This window comes from Camelina sativa, chromosome 13 (genome assembly GCF_000633955.1).
Source record: "Camelina sativa cultivar DH55 chromosome 13, Cs, whole genome shotgun sequence".
Taxonomy (NCBI): Eukaryota; Viridiplantae; Streptophyta; class Magnoliopsida; order Brassicales; family Brassicaceae; genus Camelina; species Camelina sativa.
The window spans coordinates 11142801-11159999 of record NC_025697.1 but is presented as its reverse complement, the minus strand read 5'-3'; the positions used below and the strand labels follow the sequence as shown (position 1 = coordinate 11159999).

The 17199-nt window shown below is 33.3% G+C and overlaps 5 protein-coding genes across 5 annotated transcripts in view; 3 read left to right on the top strand and 2 right to left on the bottom strand.

Moving 5' to 3' along the window:
* LOC104736431 (GDSL esterase/lipase At4g10955-like) lies at nucleotides 730–2151 on the bottom strand. Its single transcript, XM_010456408.1, has 3 exons — nucleotides 2042–2151; nucleotides 1245–1866; nucleotides 730–1134 (listed from the first exon to the last, which is right to left on the bottom strand). The coding sequence occupies exons 1-3, from the start codon at nucleotides 2149–2151 to the stop codon at nucleotides 730–732; spliced, it is 1137 nt and encodes a 378-aa protein (XP_010454710.1).
* Nucleotides 5974–7559, top strand: LOC104736430 (vesicle transport protein SFT2B). The gene is made up of 6 exons (XM_010456407.2): nucleotides 5974–6126; nucleotides 6212–6265; nucleotides 6403–6476; nucleotides 6631–6748; nucleotides 6928–6986; nucleotides 7099–7559. Exons 1-6 carry the CDS (start codon nucleotides 6016–6018, stop codon nucleotides 7175–7177), a joined length of 495 nt encoding a protein of 164 aa, XP_010454709.1. The 5' UTR covers nucleotides 5974–6015; the 3' UTR covers nucleotides 7178–7559.
* LOC109128294 lies at nucleotides 7660–8386 on the bottom strand. Its single transcript, XM_019234364.1, has 3 exons — nucleotides 8256–8386; nucleotides 7971–8128; nucleotides 7660–7881 (listed from the first exon to the last, which is right to left on the bottom strand). The coding sequence occupies exons 1-3, from the start codon at nucleotides 8308–8310 to the stop codon at nucleotides 7864–7866; spliced, it is 231 nt and encodes a 76-aa protein (XP_019089909.1). The 5' UTR covers nucleotides 8311–8386; the 3' UTR covers nucleotides 7660–7863.
* LOC104736428 (squalene epoxidase 5-like) lies at nucleotides 9233–11926 on the top strand. The gene is made up of 8 exons (XM_010456406.2): nucleotides 9233–9519; nucleotides 9713–9824; nucleotides 9964–10144; nucleotides 10226–10394; nucleotides 10515–10733; nucleotides 10866–11144; nucleotides 11250–11528; nucleotides 11672–11926. Exons 1-8 carry the CDS (start codon nucleotides 9316–9318, stop codon nucleotides 11783–11785), a joined length of 1557 nt encoding a protein of 518 aa, XP_010454708.1. The 5' UTR covers nucleotides 9233–9315; the 3' UTR covers nucleotides 11786–11926.
* The window catches only part of LOC104736427 (squalene epoxidase 5-like), a 5262-nt gene continuing 2001 nt past the window's right edge, over nucleotides 13939–17199 (top strand). Inside the window, exons 1-7 of the mRNA XM_010456405.2 lie at nucleotides 13939–14247; nucleotides 14476–14587; nucleotides 14869–15046; nucleotides 15680–15848; nucleotides 15994–16212; nucleotides 16385–16663; nucleotides 16790–17068. Of these exons, the coding sequence (XP_010454707.1) occupies nucleotides 14044–14247; nucleotides 14476–14587; nucleotides 14869–15046; nucleotides 15680–15848; nucleotides 15994–16212; nucleotides 16385–16663; nucleotides 16790–17068 (1440 nt within the window). The 5' untranslated portion in view covers nucleotides 13939–14043. The remainder of the gene's footprint in view (nucleotides 14248–14475; nucleotides 14588–14868; nucleotides 15047–15679; nucleotides 15849–15993; nucleotides 16213–16384; nucleotides 16664–16789; nucleotides 17069–17199) is intronic.

Here is a 17199-nt window from a genome sequence, read left to right as displayed (position 1 = left end):
GAAACGACCAATCAATTAATGAAGATCGCCGGTCATATAGCCCATGGACAGGGTGAACAACACCAAGAGCTAAAATGGTCTGGCCATGACCGTGGAAACCAAGCTTTCTCCTCTCCTTACTCAACATGTTAAGAGTTCTGCCGATAAAAGCCTTAATGCGCTTTCTAGAACCACAAGGTCAAAGCCTATTAATGCTTGTTTTAATTTAGGTTTTCGACACCACTACGTATATAGAGTAGCCTCCATGGACATCCACAGCCTCTCAAGTTCGACAAAATACTTAGCTTTAGTTTATTTGCTTTGATATTTTAGGGAGAAGATCTTAGCTCTGTGTAGTCGATATTGAGAAGAAATCTCTCAACTTCTTTGATAAGGTTTTCAGTTATGATTATGCATCTATTTACACTAACTTAAGTTTAAGGTTATTCAAATGAGATTTCATGATTGATTAGTTTAACGATTTGTAGGGTATTTTTTTTTTACACAATTTTTTTGTTTTTCTAAAATATGTATAATTAAGTTAAATTATCTTTGTTTTAAACATTAAAGTAGTTTTAAGAAAATAATGTCACAATTACATGGGAAAAATATAAAAAAACATGGGAAAGACATACATGATAACAAAAAAATAGTAGAAATGAAAAAGGGTTTGGAACTAAAAGATCACCTGAACAAGATAATAAAAGGACGAAAGCTAATTAACCAAACCAAATACTGTTTTATCTGGCCTTATTGTATGTTCAGTTGCTCCAACTTGCCTTCAGGGTAAGGCCTAATGCAGCAGCTTTCCCAATTTGCCAGCAGAGTCGAGTCTCGCTCCCACCATTGGTGAAGCCCATGAGCTGTCGTAGACTTAGTCGGTTTGTTATTGTTTACAATCATATCTGCTGATGGAAGTAGGTGAAGAGGTTCTGTTGACAAATCTGACGTTGATGATTTTCCTCTAATTTTTCTGACCAATAGACTCCTAACTGATTTTCTTGCACCGGTTCTTTCGATTTCGCCTGCACCTATCTCAGACATGTAGCTTTTGTGTCTGAAGTAATCAATATATCCTGCACATATCGAATCTGTTGGGTTGACGTATAAGTAAGGTATCCACAATGCTGTTTTTGGATCGTCTTGATCTTGAACCTATAATAATATAAAACAAACAGTTTCCTGTAAGAAAACCAACTTCGAAACTTTAACTAACAAGATGAGTACTTAATTAGTAAACAGCCATAGCTAAGTAAACTAGTTACCTTTAGATCGGTTAAGGCCATGGCTACGGTGGCTTTGACAACACTCTTAGCGATTTGAAACACTTTTTTAATCTTATCTCCCCCAGGTAGCTGCTCTAAAGGAAGAGACGAGATGGGTGGATTGAATATGTAACTTTCAAGGAGGAATCCAACACTTGTCATGGTCTTTCCAGCCAGCAAAACTAGTGCGGCTCCCAAAGAATGTCCAGCAAGCCATATAGCTGACTCGTTATATTTTTCCACCATATTGCGGATTGCTATAACAGCATGCATAGGCCTGCTGCCTTGATGGAGGTTGTTGAAGCTTATTTTGAGGTTAAGTTTCATATCAGACTTCCAAGTCTTTCCTTTTAGCATCGTGCCACGGAAGGCAATAACATGGTGTGGAACTTTCACATGTGGGGTATTCTGGTAAATGTTGTAAAGCTTGTATTCGAAAACGGCACCGTATATGGAGCCGTCGTCATCCATCAAGGTTTCGAGCAAAGTGAAGTTGAAAAACTCCCACCAAGGCTTGGCTAGTGACTTGGAACCTACACGTTTTTCAAGCCTGTCCCCTTCCAGTGTGTACACCCCATTTACCAAACTTGATGCTACTGAGGTCCGGTAGTACGAACTGGTCCTATTAGCAAAAAAAATAAAGCAAAATATTTTGAGAATCTGATTATACATGGGATATTCCCAAAGGTCAACTTTTACTAAAGAAACTTCTGCACAGCACATGAATTTACATCTATCGTATATCATCAAAAATACTTCTTATATAACAACAAACAAAACAAATATATATATATTACCAGTCAATAGATGTAAGATGGAAGGGGCCAAAAATGTTGAAAGTATCGGTATCTGAGTCTGAGGCAGTTGCTCCTCCTCCCATCATTTTTCTGAGAGAACCTCGTCCCATTTCGTTTTCTTCTTCTTGTTCCTAGAATCTAAGATGTTAGTCATGTTACACTGCTAAATTAGTAGTCAAACTGATTTAAAGAAAGGTGAACAACAATATGCAAGTACATACTCTCTCTCTTTCATATTAATTGTCATTTTAGACTCAAAACTTTGTTTCAAAATACGTGTTATTTTCGATGTAAATGCTTGGTAAATTTTCCAATTTTATCCATACTAATTTAATGTATTGACCCATAGAAAAAATTGTATAATATATTAATAAGGGTTACAATAGAAATTTTAATGATTTTTTTAATATGTGTGAGAAATCTTTAAAGAACACTTAATATGAAACAGAGGGAGTATAATTTTTGGTAATCAGAGCAAAAAAATTTGGTGCAAAAGTTTTAAAAACAAAAAGAGAAAATTAAATTACTAAGCAAAATCATTTCATTAGTGAATATATAAACATAATGTTTTTATTAAAGGAAAGAAAATAACAGAATAAAAAGGAGAAAAAGAAATAAATAATAACAGTTTTAAAAGTACCTTTTTCGTGGTCTTATTGGTCAATCAGAATACAATTCAATCGAAAATGATTAAGTAAAACTTACGAGTTGTTCTGTTTTTCTTTTTTCTTTCAAGAGTTCACCATAAGAACTGAGTTATTTACACAGATAAGGATCTTGCTATTTATAGATGGTAAAATATGAAGTCTTTTTGGATCCGTGGACCTATCCCTTAATTTAACACTGACACCAACACGAGCCAGACTGTATGAACTACGTCTTTAGTTACAAATTGGCAATTAAAAACATATTGAACAATTATGAAGAACGCATTCAAAGAATTCGATCATCCAGTGTCGTGCTTACCCTTTATAAAAAAGGCACTTGCTCACAGCCACATTTTATATGTTTGATTTTTAGGCAACATTATTAAAAATATTTTGTTGATTTAGTAGGTTTAAGTTGTTTTGCATATATATTTTGCTTGAAATATTCATGTCATTAACTCATTATATACATTGAGACCCTTAATTTTGTATTGCACTCATTATATACATTGAGACCCTTAATTTTATATACATTGAGACCCTTAAGTAACCGTTACGTAGGAAAAAGACTTATGATATGTGACGAATGATAGTATCATATCTAGAGTCAAACAAATTATGCTTATAGTGTTAGTTATATAGCTTATATTTGCTTATTTTCAAATCATATCATCTTACATTAAAATATACATTGTCAAAAATTACACACTCTATTTTACTAACATTGTATCAAGATCATACAATATATATTAACTTTAGATACGTCATAATGAACTTAAAATAAATTATTCCTTTAATAATTCCTTTCAAACTTACCAAAATAATTTTGCGTTTGAATATTTATTAATAAAGTTATATATTTTAGGTCCAGCAGTATATAACTCTACTCAAGTTGCACATACTCTAACTAGAAAGGACTATATAACAATCTTTTCTATTCAATTGTATTTACTCTCCACCATGGCTACTCTCCACCATGGTCAATAATTACTCTCCACCATGGTCAATAATTACTCTCCATGCGCTCTTCCATAATAATGACTATATAACAATGTTTTTCTATTCAAGGTGCATTTGAATTTTAAACTGTAGGTCAACGAGACTCTATTAGCTTATACTGGCAAAAGGAAGGGACGGCAACTAAAAAACTATTAAAAATGTTAAGCATCAAGATATTATATCTTCTTAAAATTCATGGTCAACACCTTTTTTATTGTTGCTTTATCAATTTCATTACAATATGGGATTCTAACTTCTAAGTGGCCGTATTATTATAATCATTGACTTTATCTGTAGTTATAATAACCGAAGTAAAATTCCATTTATAATTATTTTTAGTTTTTAGTTTATTTTAGTTGAAGTAAAAGACATATGGACCAAGTGGTCAGAAAATCAATACAATAAACCTTAAGGTTTTTCACCAAAAGATGACACATTAATATTTTGGTGAATTCTAGAGTTGACACATCAGTTTTTTTTCCTTCCAATTAAAACATTTTATTAATACAATTCATCATATATTTTTAACATCTTAGCTTTTCTAATTAAAACAAAAACCAATTTTAATAAAATTATTTTTTTCTGTAGTTTTTTGGACCCAACATGATGCTTAAGTAAGCACACATAAATACACATATTTACACTAATTATTAGTGTTTTTACAGAATAGTAAATTATTAGTAGTAATTTGATAACATATTTATAATAGGGAATCAAACTCAGTTATGTGATGTTCTGTTATAAATTAGTCATATATATGCTTCCAAATCATATGTAAACTTTTGAAGTTCAAAAACAAATTTTTTATATTATGTTCTAAATTTTTCTCAAATTTTTCATTTAAAAAATAATAAAATATATATATAGTTGGAATATGTGAATAGTTACGTAAACAATAGAAAGATGTAAACTTCCATCTTTTCAACTTATGAAGTGAACTTTTAAACCACTAACGAGTACCATTAGTTAGTTAATTAGACATACCATAATTTCTTTTAGACGTTAGAATCACAGTTCTATAATTATCGTTTTACGTTCACAAAACCTAAAAGAAACACAATTTCCATATCACAATATTGGACCACAACACTGAACAAAACCTATTATAGAAAAGTCTATGTTTTTAAGTTTTAACAATGGATGAGGATACTGATGAAATTATTGCTTTAATCAATCAATACAATAAAAGTTGTATGTTTTTCACCAGAGCATGACACATCAGCTTTTGTATTGAAACAAAACTAAAGAAAGAAACGACGCTCGATTTCTTCTTCTTCGTTGTCGTTTATACTATCTTATTCGGGATTTGGTGGAGGTAGGGGTTTATTCAATTTGATTTATCTGATTAAGTGTGACTGAAGATCATTGATATCAAAAGTAATATTAATTGGACTGCACATCAATATTGAAGTATACTAAAATCATCTAAAATAAATACAAAACATTATGTTCGATTGTGAAAAAGAAATGATCTCCATCATTATATTTATATCATCATTAATATCATATTTTATAAATCTTTTGTATGATAGTATCACATTAGTTTAAAGCAAAAAATAGCCTAAAATTATGTACCAAAGCATCATGAATTCTATTTGTTCAAGAGGGTTTGTAAATGATAAACAAATCAAGAACTAAGGGTTTGAAATCTCTAAACTTATTTTTTAAGGTAATAAAATTATAAATATATTTAAGAATTAAATTTATGAAATTAAAAACTTAAGTATCCTAAAACGATATAAATTATAATAACAAAAAAAAATACTATTAAAATTATCAAGAACTTATGAAATTTGATTTCCAACAACATATATTATATTATGAAATCAGAAAAAAAAACAAAACACAAAAAAATATAACTAAAATAAAATAAAATAAAAAATCACGCGGCATAGCACGAGTACTATTCTAGTAAAGTTAGGGAATTTATTTTCTCTTCATGTGGACGAGGTGAAAATGGTTCTTAATAATAAAATTCATGTAAATTCCATGTTTATATGGGGAAAAATAAACACCCGAACGAACACTTCAAAGTGTATTTTCTATACTTTCACAATCCTCCAAAAACATGTATGATAAATAAAAAAAACTCATCTCCTCCATTAATGTATTTCACAAAACTATTTATAAATTCTATCATACATGATACATAATTAGTAAAACGATTACTGTACACACATAAGCAATTCCTAAATTAATTTTACTTACTGGACTTGGGCTTAACATGGGCCAAGAGTTGAGATAATGATTACAAATCATCATCATTGATCAAGAAGAGGTGTGTGCGAGCAACTCTTTTCTTCTTCAACGGCAAAAAAAATCGCAGAGATGCAGAAGCTGAACGACTTCTTCTCCGGTGGCGGAGACGGCGACGATACAACAACTGATAATTTCCTTGAAGATGGATCGGAGGGTCTCTGTTCTCTCTCCCCTACCCAGGTTTCTCCCCGATCGTATATTTTATCTTAGGGTACTCTCATCTGTGTTGTTGAACTCAATCAAATCGTATTCAATGTTTTTGCAGAGAATGTACGGATTCGCCGCTTCTTTAGCTACTGGTTTGCTTCTTATGTTTCTGGTAAAGATCGATTTGACATATTTATTAGTATCTCATTCGATTCCATATTATAGTGATTGATTTTGATGATGTTCTATTGATCGAATTGGGATGGTTTTGATCAGTAAGTTTTATATATATGTTTCTTCTTTCTGCAGTCCATGATTGTGTTTTCTATCCCAATCAAATTTGCACTGCTCTTCACATTTGGAAATGTTCTAGCTATTGGAAGGTATGTTTTCACGATTTGACTTACATTTTCACGATTTCAGTTCTTTTTAACATTTAAAGATTGGAAGATGGTTCTTTCTATAGGATGAACCAAAAGAGATCAATGTTTGTTTATGCTGTTTTAAACCACAAGAGAATGAATGTTTCTTTGGCAGCACAGCCTTCCTCATGGGACCTGAGCAACAGATGAATATGATGTTGGACCCTGTTCGTTTCTACGCTACATCTATTTATATTGGATGTGTCGTTTTAGCACTCATTTGTGCTCTCTTGGTATGTTTCTTACTCTCTCTATACAACAAACTAATCATTATGTTCCTACATGAGATGTTTAGAGTAACTGCAGAGGACCCTATATGAGTAATGGACAAAGTCTGCAATTTGTTTGTCCTCGAAACATGTCAGCTTGAAATTTCAGTCTTTTTCTAAAAATATTGTTTCATCTCGTGTAGATACACAGCAAAATTTTAACGTTCCTTGCGATCCTATGCGAGATTTGTGCACTGATATGGTAAATTCAATGCTAAAAATTCAACCAAAAACAGGGTTTGTTTCTTCAAGAACCCGAATATTCTTAAGCCTTGTTGGATTGAACATGTTTTTTATCCACGTCTTGATGACAGGTACAGCCTCAGTTATATTCCATTTGCTCGGAGAATGGTCTCTGAAATAATGATCCGTCTCTGCGATACCGAGTTGTAGTCAGTAATCTGGCAGCAAACACAAAGCAAGTAAGTTGTATCTACTGGTCTCAAGAACTTGAGATCTGATTTTTCAGAAACGAATCTTGTTTTTTTTTTTTGACCTGATCGGGTCAATCAGAAGGAATGCAGATTGAGTTTCTTTTACTGGTGTCTTGAAGCTCTTGTCTTGTGTGTATTTGCTTCAAGCTCTTTTTTCTGCTTTAATCTTAACTATTGTTTGGCATTTTGTGTGATCTTTTATCCAAACAACATCATCAATTATGTCACACTGCATCATCAGTGACTCGATCGTTTGTAAATTATGTTTGGCTGGAAATGGATATGAGAGTATAAGAGGAATCTGACATGAATTATTTTGGTTATTTACCTAATTTCGAATATTGCACATAGCATTCTTTCAACGATTCTTTCAATTGTTTAACTCACAATAATTGTTACCTAGTTAGTGGCTTAATTAAAAATTGTGAAGATAATAATGTAGAAACTCGAAAGAGGCATTTTTTTAATTTAAAGAATAATAACGAGAAAGAAAAGAGTATCACTCTTACAAAATCATCATCTCCTCTACATTATTAGTTATTTCTTTACAATTAAAAAACAACAGCATAATAAAAACTTCACCAGCCGACAAGACAACAAGAACCCCAAACTGGTCGATCGATCAAGTTTTCAAACATAGGAATATCAGATGCAACCACCCAACTGCAACATTTTCACAAGTAGAACAAAAAAAAAAAAATTCAGAACTGAGCTACTAAACTTATTAAACAAAAACTATAATATAAACTCACCATTATAGATTCGATTTCTTTGTCGGAGACAGGTGTACGTTTTGGCTGCAGAGATGCTTTTCCTCCATCAGCAGTGTTCTTCGGAGCCGCCGGAACATCTGAACTCGCCGTCACATTTTTCTTGACGCCGGTAACAGATCCCGGAGCAGGTCCAGAACCTGAAAAAATAAAAAGGAGACGTCAAGAACAATAACAAAGCTACTAAGTGATGATCTTTAATAAAGCAAGAAGCCAAGAAGAACCAAAGAAACAAAAAAGACTAATAAGTGAGAGAAAAATGTAAACCAGATGAAATAGAGTGTCGCTGAGGAAATTTGATACGAGGGATTCTCTTCATCATCAGCTTCTTGATTCTTGAAATCGTAGCGATTGCTTTCTCTTTCTTCTTCCCTCTGATTTTTTTATGTCCATAGAGAGATGAACGAAGCTCTTATCTTTATCCTGAACTTTAATGGGCTAATGGGCTGCATAATGTTCGTTCAATGGGCTTTCTGTAGTTTACAACTCGCCCGAACTCGGTTAAGGGTTTTTAATCAACTTTATATAGATAGAAGAAAAAGTGAATTTTAGAAAGAAAACGTCAAGAGGATAAAGCCATGTGTAGAGTAGTATAGTCTAGATAACTAGATGGGTCAATTTGCCCAATAACCAAAATCACAAATAAAATTAAGTAAATAGCATATAATTTGAAAAAATTAGGAAAAGAGAATAAGAGGTAAGTAAAATTACTATTTTAGTGTTTTGGTAGTAAAGGTAATTGTAGAGGGTGGAAGTGGTCCGGTGATAGGTGGCAGCGGCCCGGCGACCGGTGGCGGCGGCCCGGCGACTGACAGTGAAGGTCTGGATATCGGCCATTGGAGGTGACGGTCCGTCGACCGACGATTGGCGGTGGTGGTCCGGCAACCGACGACCGGTGGTGGTGGTCCGGCGACTGGCGAAGGTGGCGGTGGTCCAGTGAGAGTGGTGGTGGTATAAGGTGAGAGTGATTGTGATGAGAGCAGTAGAGGTAATATAGTATATAGTATAGTTTATATAGGCAATATAACAAGTATATTAATTTTTGTTTTTTTCTTGGATAGTTTTGCCAATTTCCCTAACTAGATATCATATAGTTTGAGTCTGTGACACCGATGAGATATTATATTGTCGTGTTCATAAAAAGCAAATCAATAATTGAATTCGTTATGCGGTGAGGATTTAGTTGCGCAATTATTTGACTTTGTTCATAGAAAACAGCCAAAAAATGAATTACCTCTTCACAAAATCATGGAAACCGTAATGGTTATATATATTTTCACTCATCTTTACTCAACTATCTCATAAACCTTATCGAGAACTACTAGATATGGATATGGCTTTTACGCACGTTTGTTTATGGACGCTACTCACCTTCGTGTTGACATGGACGGTCTTCTACGTCACAAACAGGACCAAGAAGGCCACGAAGCCTGCAGATGCGGTGCTGGAGGAGCGTAAAGACGGTGCTACGGACGTCATCATCGTCGGGGCTGGTGTCGGCGGCTCGGCTCTCGCATATGCTCTTGCTAAGGTATTTAACACAACATCTGATTGTTGTTTTTTGTTTTGTATGGTTCTTGTGCATGAATGGATAAGATAAAAACTATTTAAACTCGGTATATGATTGTTATTGTTTTGCATCATATATTTCTATTGCAATATTTTTGGTTGGGAGGTACGAACAACAACGCTATGCTAACTAAATTTTGATAATATATATATAGGACGGACGTCGAGTACATGTGATAGAGAGGGACATGAGAGAACCTGAGAGAATGATGGGTGAGTTTATGCAGCCAGGTGGACGTCTCATGCTTTCTAAGCTTGGCCTTCAAGGTCTGTCTCTGTTTCTTTCTTTTCTTTCGTTTTTTTTTTCTTAAAGAAGTATGTCTCTCTTTATACATGTTACTAAATCAAGAAACTTATATTGTGTCTTGAGTTTCATGATAAAATTTGTGGGGTTACATATGTATAGATTGTTTGGAGGGAATAGATGCACAGATTGCTACGGGCATGACAGTTTATAAGGATGGAAAAGAAGCTGTAGCACCTTTTCCGGTGGAAAATAACAACTTTTCTTATGAACCTTCTGCTCGATCTTTTCACAATGGCCGATTCGTCGGAAAACTGCGCCAAAAGGCTTCTTCTCATCCCAAGTACGTATCTCTCTGTTCACTAAATTTCTACTCAATATATATACTACTAAACTTGGCAGTAGCAATGAATTTGTTTGGCAGTGTGAGGCTGGAAGAAGGAACGGTGAAATCTTTGATAGAAGAAAAAGGAGTGATCAAAGGAGTGACATACAAGAATAAAGTAGGAGAAGAAACAACAGCCTTTGCACCTCTCACTGTAGTATGCGACGGTTGCTACTCAAACCTTCGTCGGTCTCTTAACGACAACAATGTAAGTAAACGAAAAGACTTTCAAACATTTCATTACTCAAATAGTCAAATCTTTGAAATGTTACTCACCTATGGTATACTGATTAGTTAATATATATCAATATGCTACAACATGGTATAGGCGGAAGTTTTATCGTGCCTAGTTGGTTACATCTCAAAGAACTGTCAGCTTGAGGAACCCAAAAACTTACACTTGGTATTGTCTAAACCCTCGTTCGCCATGTTGTATCAAATAAGCAGCACTGAGGTTCGTTGTGGGTTTGAGATTTTCCCCCACAATTTTCCTTCTATTGCAAATGGTGAAATGGAAACTTTCATAAAGAACACTATTGTTCCTCAGGTAAACATTCGGATGATTATTCTTTGAACATATAAATATATAACTAAGTTGGTGTTACTTCATATTCATACATAGACACATTCTAACATTTGCAAGAGTTACGTTTACATCTCTTTACACTAATAAATGTAGATACCACCAAAACTCCGCAAAATATATTTGAAAGGCATCGATGAGGGAGCACACATAAAAGTGATAAAAGCAAAGCGCATGTCAGCTACTTTAAGCAAGAAGAAAGGAGTGATTGTACTGGGAGATGCATTCAACATGCGTCATCCAGCGATCGCATCTGGAATGATGGTTTTACTGTCTGACATTCTCATTCTAAGAGGTCTTCTCCAGCCATTAAGCAATCTCGGGGATGCAAAGAAAGTCTCACAAGTTATCAAGTCCTTTTATGATATACGCAAGGTGAGCATATGTCACATACGCATCTAAAACATAAACATTTGATCAAAACCGATTTACATCCAAAATTTATTTGGAAATAATACGTGATACTATTTTGTGGTGAAGCCAATGTCAGCGACGGTTAACACACTAGGAAGTGCGTTTTCTCATGTGCTAATTGCATCGACGGACGAAGCAAAAGAGGCAATGAGACAAGGTTGCTATGATTACCTGTCTAGTGGTGGGTCTCGCACGTCAGGGATGATGGCTCTGCTCGGCGGCATGAACCCTCGTCCACTATCTCTCATCTATCATCTTTGTGCTATCACTCTATCCTCCATTTCCAATCTCCTATCTCCATTTCCCTCTCCCCTTCGCATTTGGCATAGCCTCAGGCTTTTTGGTGTAAGTCATTGTATCTTTCGTCATTCTTCAACAAATTATTTCTATAGATTTTTTTTTTTCATGACACTTTTTTTTGGTATACCATGACTATTTGAAATTGATAAAAAAAAATTTGTTTATGTATGTTTTATGTGAATTACTAGTTGGCTATGAAAATGTTGGTTCCCCATCTCAAGGCCGAAGGAGTTAGCCAAATGTTGTTTCCAGCAAATGCAGCCGCGTATCGCAAAAGATATATGGCCGCAACTGCCCTCTAAACATTGATGCACCAATCTTTTAGATTGTGAAAATGGTACGCATTATTGTACTGCAGTGTCAATGCGTACAATTATTTAATATGTAAAATGGAAAATATCTAATAAATAATTAAATTTTAATAATAAAACGAGTTTTCATTTTGTTTTGTGTACAAACGGTGGCTTTGGTTTTCATACCCAAAATCTTTAATTTAGTCAATTTCTAATTTTCATGTCCATATATAACTAAAGTAAGCTGAGAATTCGACATAAATATTTAATGCATATTATCTCTCTTCCACCATTATTGTGTTACTACTATATATGACATGAAAGACTAGCTACATAATCTCTCTACTGTGTGTGTTTTCAATCGGTGTTGGCTGAAATAATTGTAACTGTGCACATATGTTCAGCCAAACAGTGTACTATTATACAGACTCATTATTCGGGTCTTATCACAAAAGAATTATACAGACTCATTATTCGGGTTTTTCACAAAAGAATTATGATACAAAGTTTGATTAACTCCCCAGCCCCTCAATTGTACCAACTGATAGTTGATTTAAAAGCATGAAGAGCTCCAATCCATTTTAATTATGAGAAAAATCTATTCAAATGATGAGTCTTTGCAAACTAATTAGTTTCCACTCCTCATTTTTGTTTATATATTCAACTTTCTCAAAAGAAAAGGAGTATCAAACCTGCTCGTTCTTTTAAATGCTTTATTTTTGTAAATTCATATAAACCCAAAGAAACCATGCATGTCTAATTATAGAAATGACTAAATATAGTGGAATTATTTTTTTGTTTCTGGGATTGGTGGAATATTTTGTGATTTCTCTCATTAATATAGTTGGGAATACTATGTTTAATCACAACTCGAAAATCAAACAACACTACTATGCTAATTTTTATAATATATTTGATAAACAATTAAACACAACTCAGAATTTCAAAGTGGATTATCTTAAAGATTTCCCGGTCGAATTGGTCTGAACATGGTGTATTTTTTTTTTCGCAAAAAATTCATCTTATATATGTTAATCAGGTCAATGACTTAATAACTTTTTAATCAAAAATTGTATATATAAGATACCATTTCACTCAAATACTGAAGGCCGGTCCAATGTTTCCACATTTTTCTGGATGCCTATAAAAGATAAAGAATGAGGAAGAACATGATAACTCTTTTCGTTCTTCAAATTTGTTATCATTTTTACATCATTCCTCATAAAATAAGAAAATATAGTACAAAAATGTTTCTTCCTAGAATTGAAGAGAACAAATGGAACAAAAAAAAAGAATAAATATTAAAATTCGTTTTTATTTTAAAATAAATAAAAATTATGTTTGTTAATAATATTTCAATCTTATAATACAATAATATTCATATTTTCACAGTATATTAGCAGAGAAATATTTTGATACAAATCTCATGTTAAACTAGTCTGATGGCTTTATTTGAAAATTGTATGAATAGTAAAATAAATTTAAGAAATTTTTATATCGTAAATAAAAACTAAAGAATATTTTACTCTTAAAATTTTATTGTAGGTTAATAGTATTAACCTATCAATATTTAACATGACATGTATAAAAATTAATACATAAGTTTTATTTTAAAATCAAATGTAAAATTATTTTATATACATTTAAAGTAGTATTAATATTTTTATTGATTGATTGATTTAATTTCTAATATATTTTCAAAGATATTGTTATTTTTTGTCACAATTTATTATTTTGTTTCTTCTTTGCATATTTTCTTTTTATTCTTCAAAAATTATTTATTCCGTTTCACTTTGTTCTTTTTATTTATTTTTATTTTGTTTTTCTAATGGTTAAGGGTAGAAGCTAAAGAAAATTTTGGCGTGTTGTATAAACGAGATCTTTTTAAACGATTGCTTTCTTTGCCTCCGTTGTGGACCGACCATCTATTAACAAAAACATTTATTGCCACATATAGCGTTACTCTTTTAATTCATCATTCAATACAGTTTGAAAAGATGTCAATAGTTTAGGTGGTTCCTTCAATTCGCTTACTCTATATACTGTACAAAATCATTAACTAGAGTGGTCAGTGCCTTATGTTTGTATCTGAAATATAAATATCGTTGGTTCATGTCAACGTCGACACAGCTCAGAAATAATTAAGAGAGTTATGTGGACAACAGAAAAGTTAAATTTATTGCTTTCAAAAGAAGATTTGATAATGTGTGTGATGCCACGTCCAAACTGACATATCTCTAAACCATATTGAGAACTAGCTCACAGATATGGATACGGTTTTTACGCACGTCTGTTTATGGACGCTACTCGCCTTCGCTCTGACGTGGACGGTGTTCTACGTTACCAACATGAAGAAGAAGGTGAAGGAGTTGGCTGATGCGGCAGCAGAGGAGAGAAGAGACGGTGCTGCCGACGTCATTATCGTCGGGGCTGGCGTCGGAGGCTCGGCTCTCGCATATGCTCTTGCTAAGGTATCTCTAAAGTGGCGTTCGAGTTTTGCGACCAAGTAATACATTTACATCGCACTTTTATTAGCTATTTTCATATACTACTGTTTGCGCAGGAATGATAGGATAAAAATTTAGAACTATACACACTATAAAAGATTGCTTTTATTTTTGCATAATATAGAATTAAGTTGCAATATTTTTATTTGATTTGCATAATACAATCTTATGCTAATTTTCCATTACATAAAGGATGGGCGTCGGGTACATGTGATAGAGAGAGACATGAGAGAACCTGAGAGAATGATGGGTGAGTTTATGCAGCCTGGTGGACGTCTCATGCTTTCTAAGCTTGGGCTTCAAGGTCTGTCTTTATTTTACATTACATATTTCTTTCTTTTTTGATTTTTTTTAATAGAGAATCTAAAACCAAATTCATACTAATCTTCGAAACTTTTGAGAAACCATATATTATTGTTATTTAAGGTGTCCATGATTTTAATTGTAGTATAACTCGTACTATGGAGAATTCATTAACTACTGGATTTACATAAAGTGGTCTATATTATCGTTTATTAAAGAATATGAATCTAAAAGACATTTTGTATTTTAGTTTCATGACCAAACTTGTGTGTTTATATATAGATTGTCTAGATGGTATTGATGCCCAAAAAGCCACGGGCCTGGCAGTTTATAAGGATGGAAAAGAAGCAATCGCATCTTTTCCGGTGGACAACAATTTTCCTTATGATCCTTCTGCTCGATCGTTTCACAATGGTCGATTCGTCCAAAGACTGCGGCAAAAGGCTTCTTCTCTTCCTAAGTACGTATCCGTATCTCCCTGTTCACCAAATTATATATATGTTAAAAGTCTTACATGAAAAAATGTTGAGATAATTTATAGAATATATAAGAAACATGAACCGTAGTATTCCACGGAAAATCAGGACTCTGATATATATATAGTATTAGAATCAGATTGAAATAAGTTTGTTTGTGGAAGTGATCTAATCTACCATACACAAGATATAACCTTCTAATTCATAGCTAATTAATTTGAGACTAATGAACTTTTTTTGATTACAGATCTTATAAGAATCGAACTGAGTTATAAGCGTTTTTATGCCAAGCCTTTTTATAATGGGGAAATAACATTATACCTAATTAACGTTTTTATGTCAAGGTGGGTTAGACAAATGAAATGATTGATATATTTATACTGATTTTTAATTATCAATAAATAAATATGGAAAACTAAATATATTAAAAATATATCAACATCACTCTTATTATATATTAACAAAAAATAGAAAACGATAACACGAAACGAATTTCATATATTAATGCTAATGGTAGATCCTCCAATTAACGTCCAATAAACTCCTGATGAAATTAAAACAGCGGGAACTATACTACTAAACCTGACAATAGGAATGATTTTGTTTATAATTGGCAGTGTGAGGCTGGAAGAAGGAACGGTGAGGTCTTTAATAGAAGAAAAAGGAGTGATTAAAGGAGTTGCATACAAGAATAAAGCAGGCGAAGAAACAACAGCCTTGGCACCTCTCACTGTCGTATGCGACGGTTGCTATTCAAACCTTCGTCGGTCTCTTAACGATAACAATGTGAGTATATATAACTATATATGCTCATCAAAACTGAAACACCTTCAGTCTTTAAGTATAAATGGTAATGAGGTTTAACTGATGTTACTCAGGTTGATTTAGTTAAGTTAGTTAACAAGTCTCAATGTGTAATAACTTCATATAGGCGGCGGTTCTGTCTTACCAAGTTGGTTACATCTCAAAGAATTGCCGGCTTGATGATCCCGAAAACCTTCACTTGATAATGTCTAAACCCTCCTCTACCATGTTGTACCAAATAAGCAGCACTGATGTCCGTTGTGGTTTCGAGCTATTCCCCGATAATTTTCCTTCTATTGCAAAAGGTGAAATGGCTACCTTTGCAAAGAACAATCTTGCTCCTCAGGTACGCATTAGTGTTTAATAAAAAAAGGAACTAAACATATACTAGTAATTAAGTTGGTCTTACTGGTACACAAATAAGTCATACATATAAATATTCTAACATTTATAAATGGTCCATAGCTGTATATATGCACAATATATTTGTAACACCCCTATCTACTATATTTTTAAAGGTACCTCCAAAACTTCGCAAAATATTTCTGAAAGGTTTAGATGAGGGAGAACATATAAAAGTGGTTCCAGCGAAGTGCATGTCAGCTACTTTAAGCAAGAAAAAAGGAGTGATTGTGTTGGGAGATGCATTTAACATGCGTCATCCATCAGTCGCGGCTGGAATGATGGTTTTATTGTCTGATATTCTCATTCTACGTGGTCTTCTCCAGCCACTAAGCAACCTTGGTGATGTAACCAAAGTCTCAGAAGTCATTAAGTCCTTTTATAATATTCGCAAGGTGAGCCTACGTCACATACTAATTAATCATCGAAGGCTAAATGTGAACGTTCTATTTTTATTTTCTTAACAAGTTAACAACTAGCTTTAAATTTTTTTTTTAAAAACATGTTTTTGTATGGTGAAGCCAATGTCAGCGACGGTGAACATATTAGGAAATGCATTTTCTCAATCGCTTATTGCATCAACGGACGTAGCAAAAGAGGCAATGAGACAGGGTTGTTATGATTACCTCTGTAGTGGCGGTTTTCGCACGTCCGGCATGATGGCTCTACTTGGCGGCATGAACCCTCGTCCGCTATCTCTCATCTATCATCTTTGCGCTATCACTCTACATTCCATTGGCCATCTTCTCTCTCCATTTCCTTATCCCCTTCGAATTTGGCATAGCCTCAGGCTTTTTGGTGTAAGTCATTATATCTATTATACGTATAAAATTATTTCAATAGAATTTCTAAACGCTTTTTGTGGTTTACTAATTATAATTTGACATTGCTCTTTTTTTAATTGTATGTTTTATGTGAAACATTAGTTGTC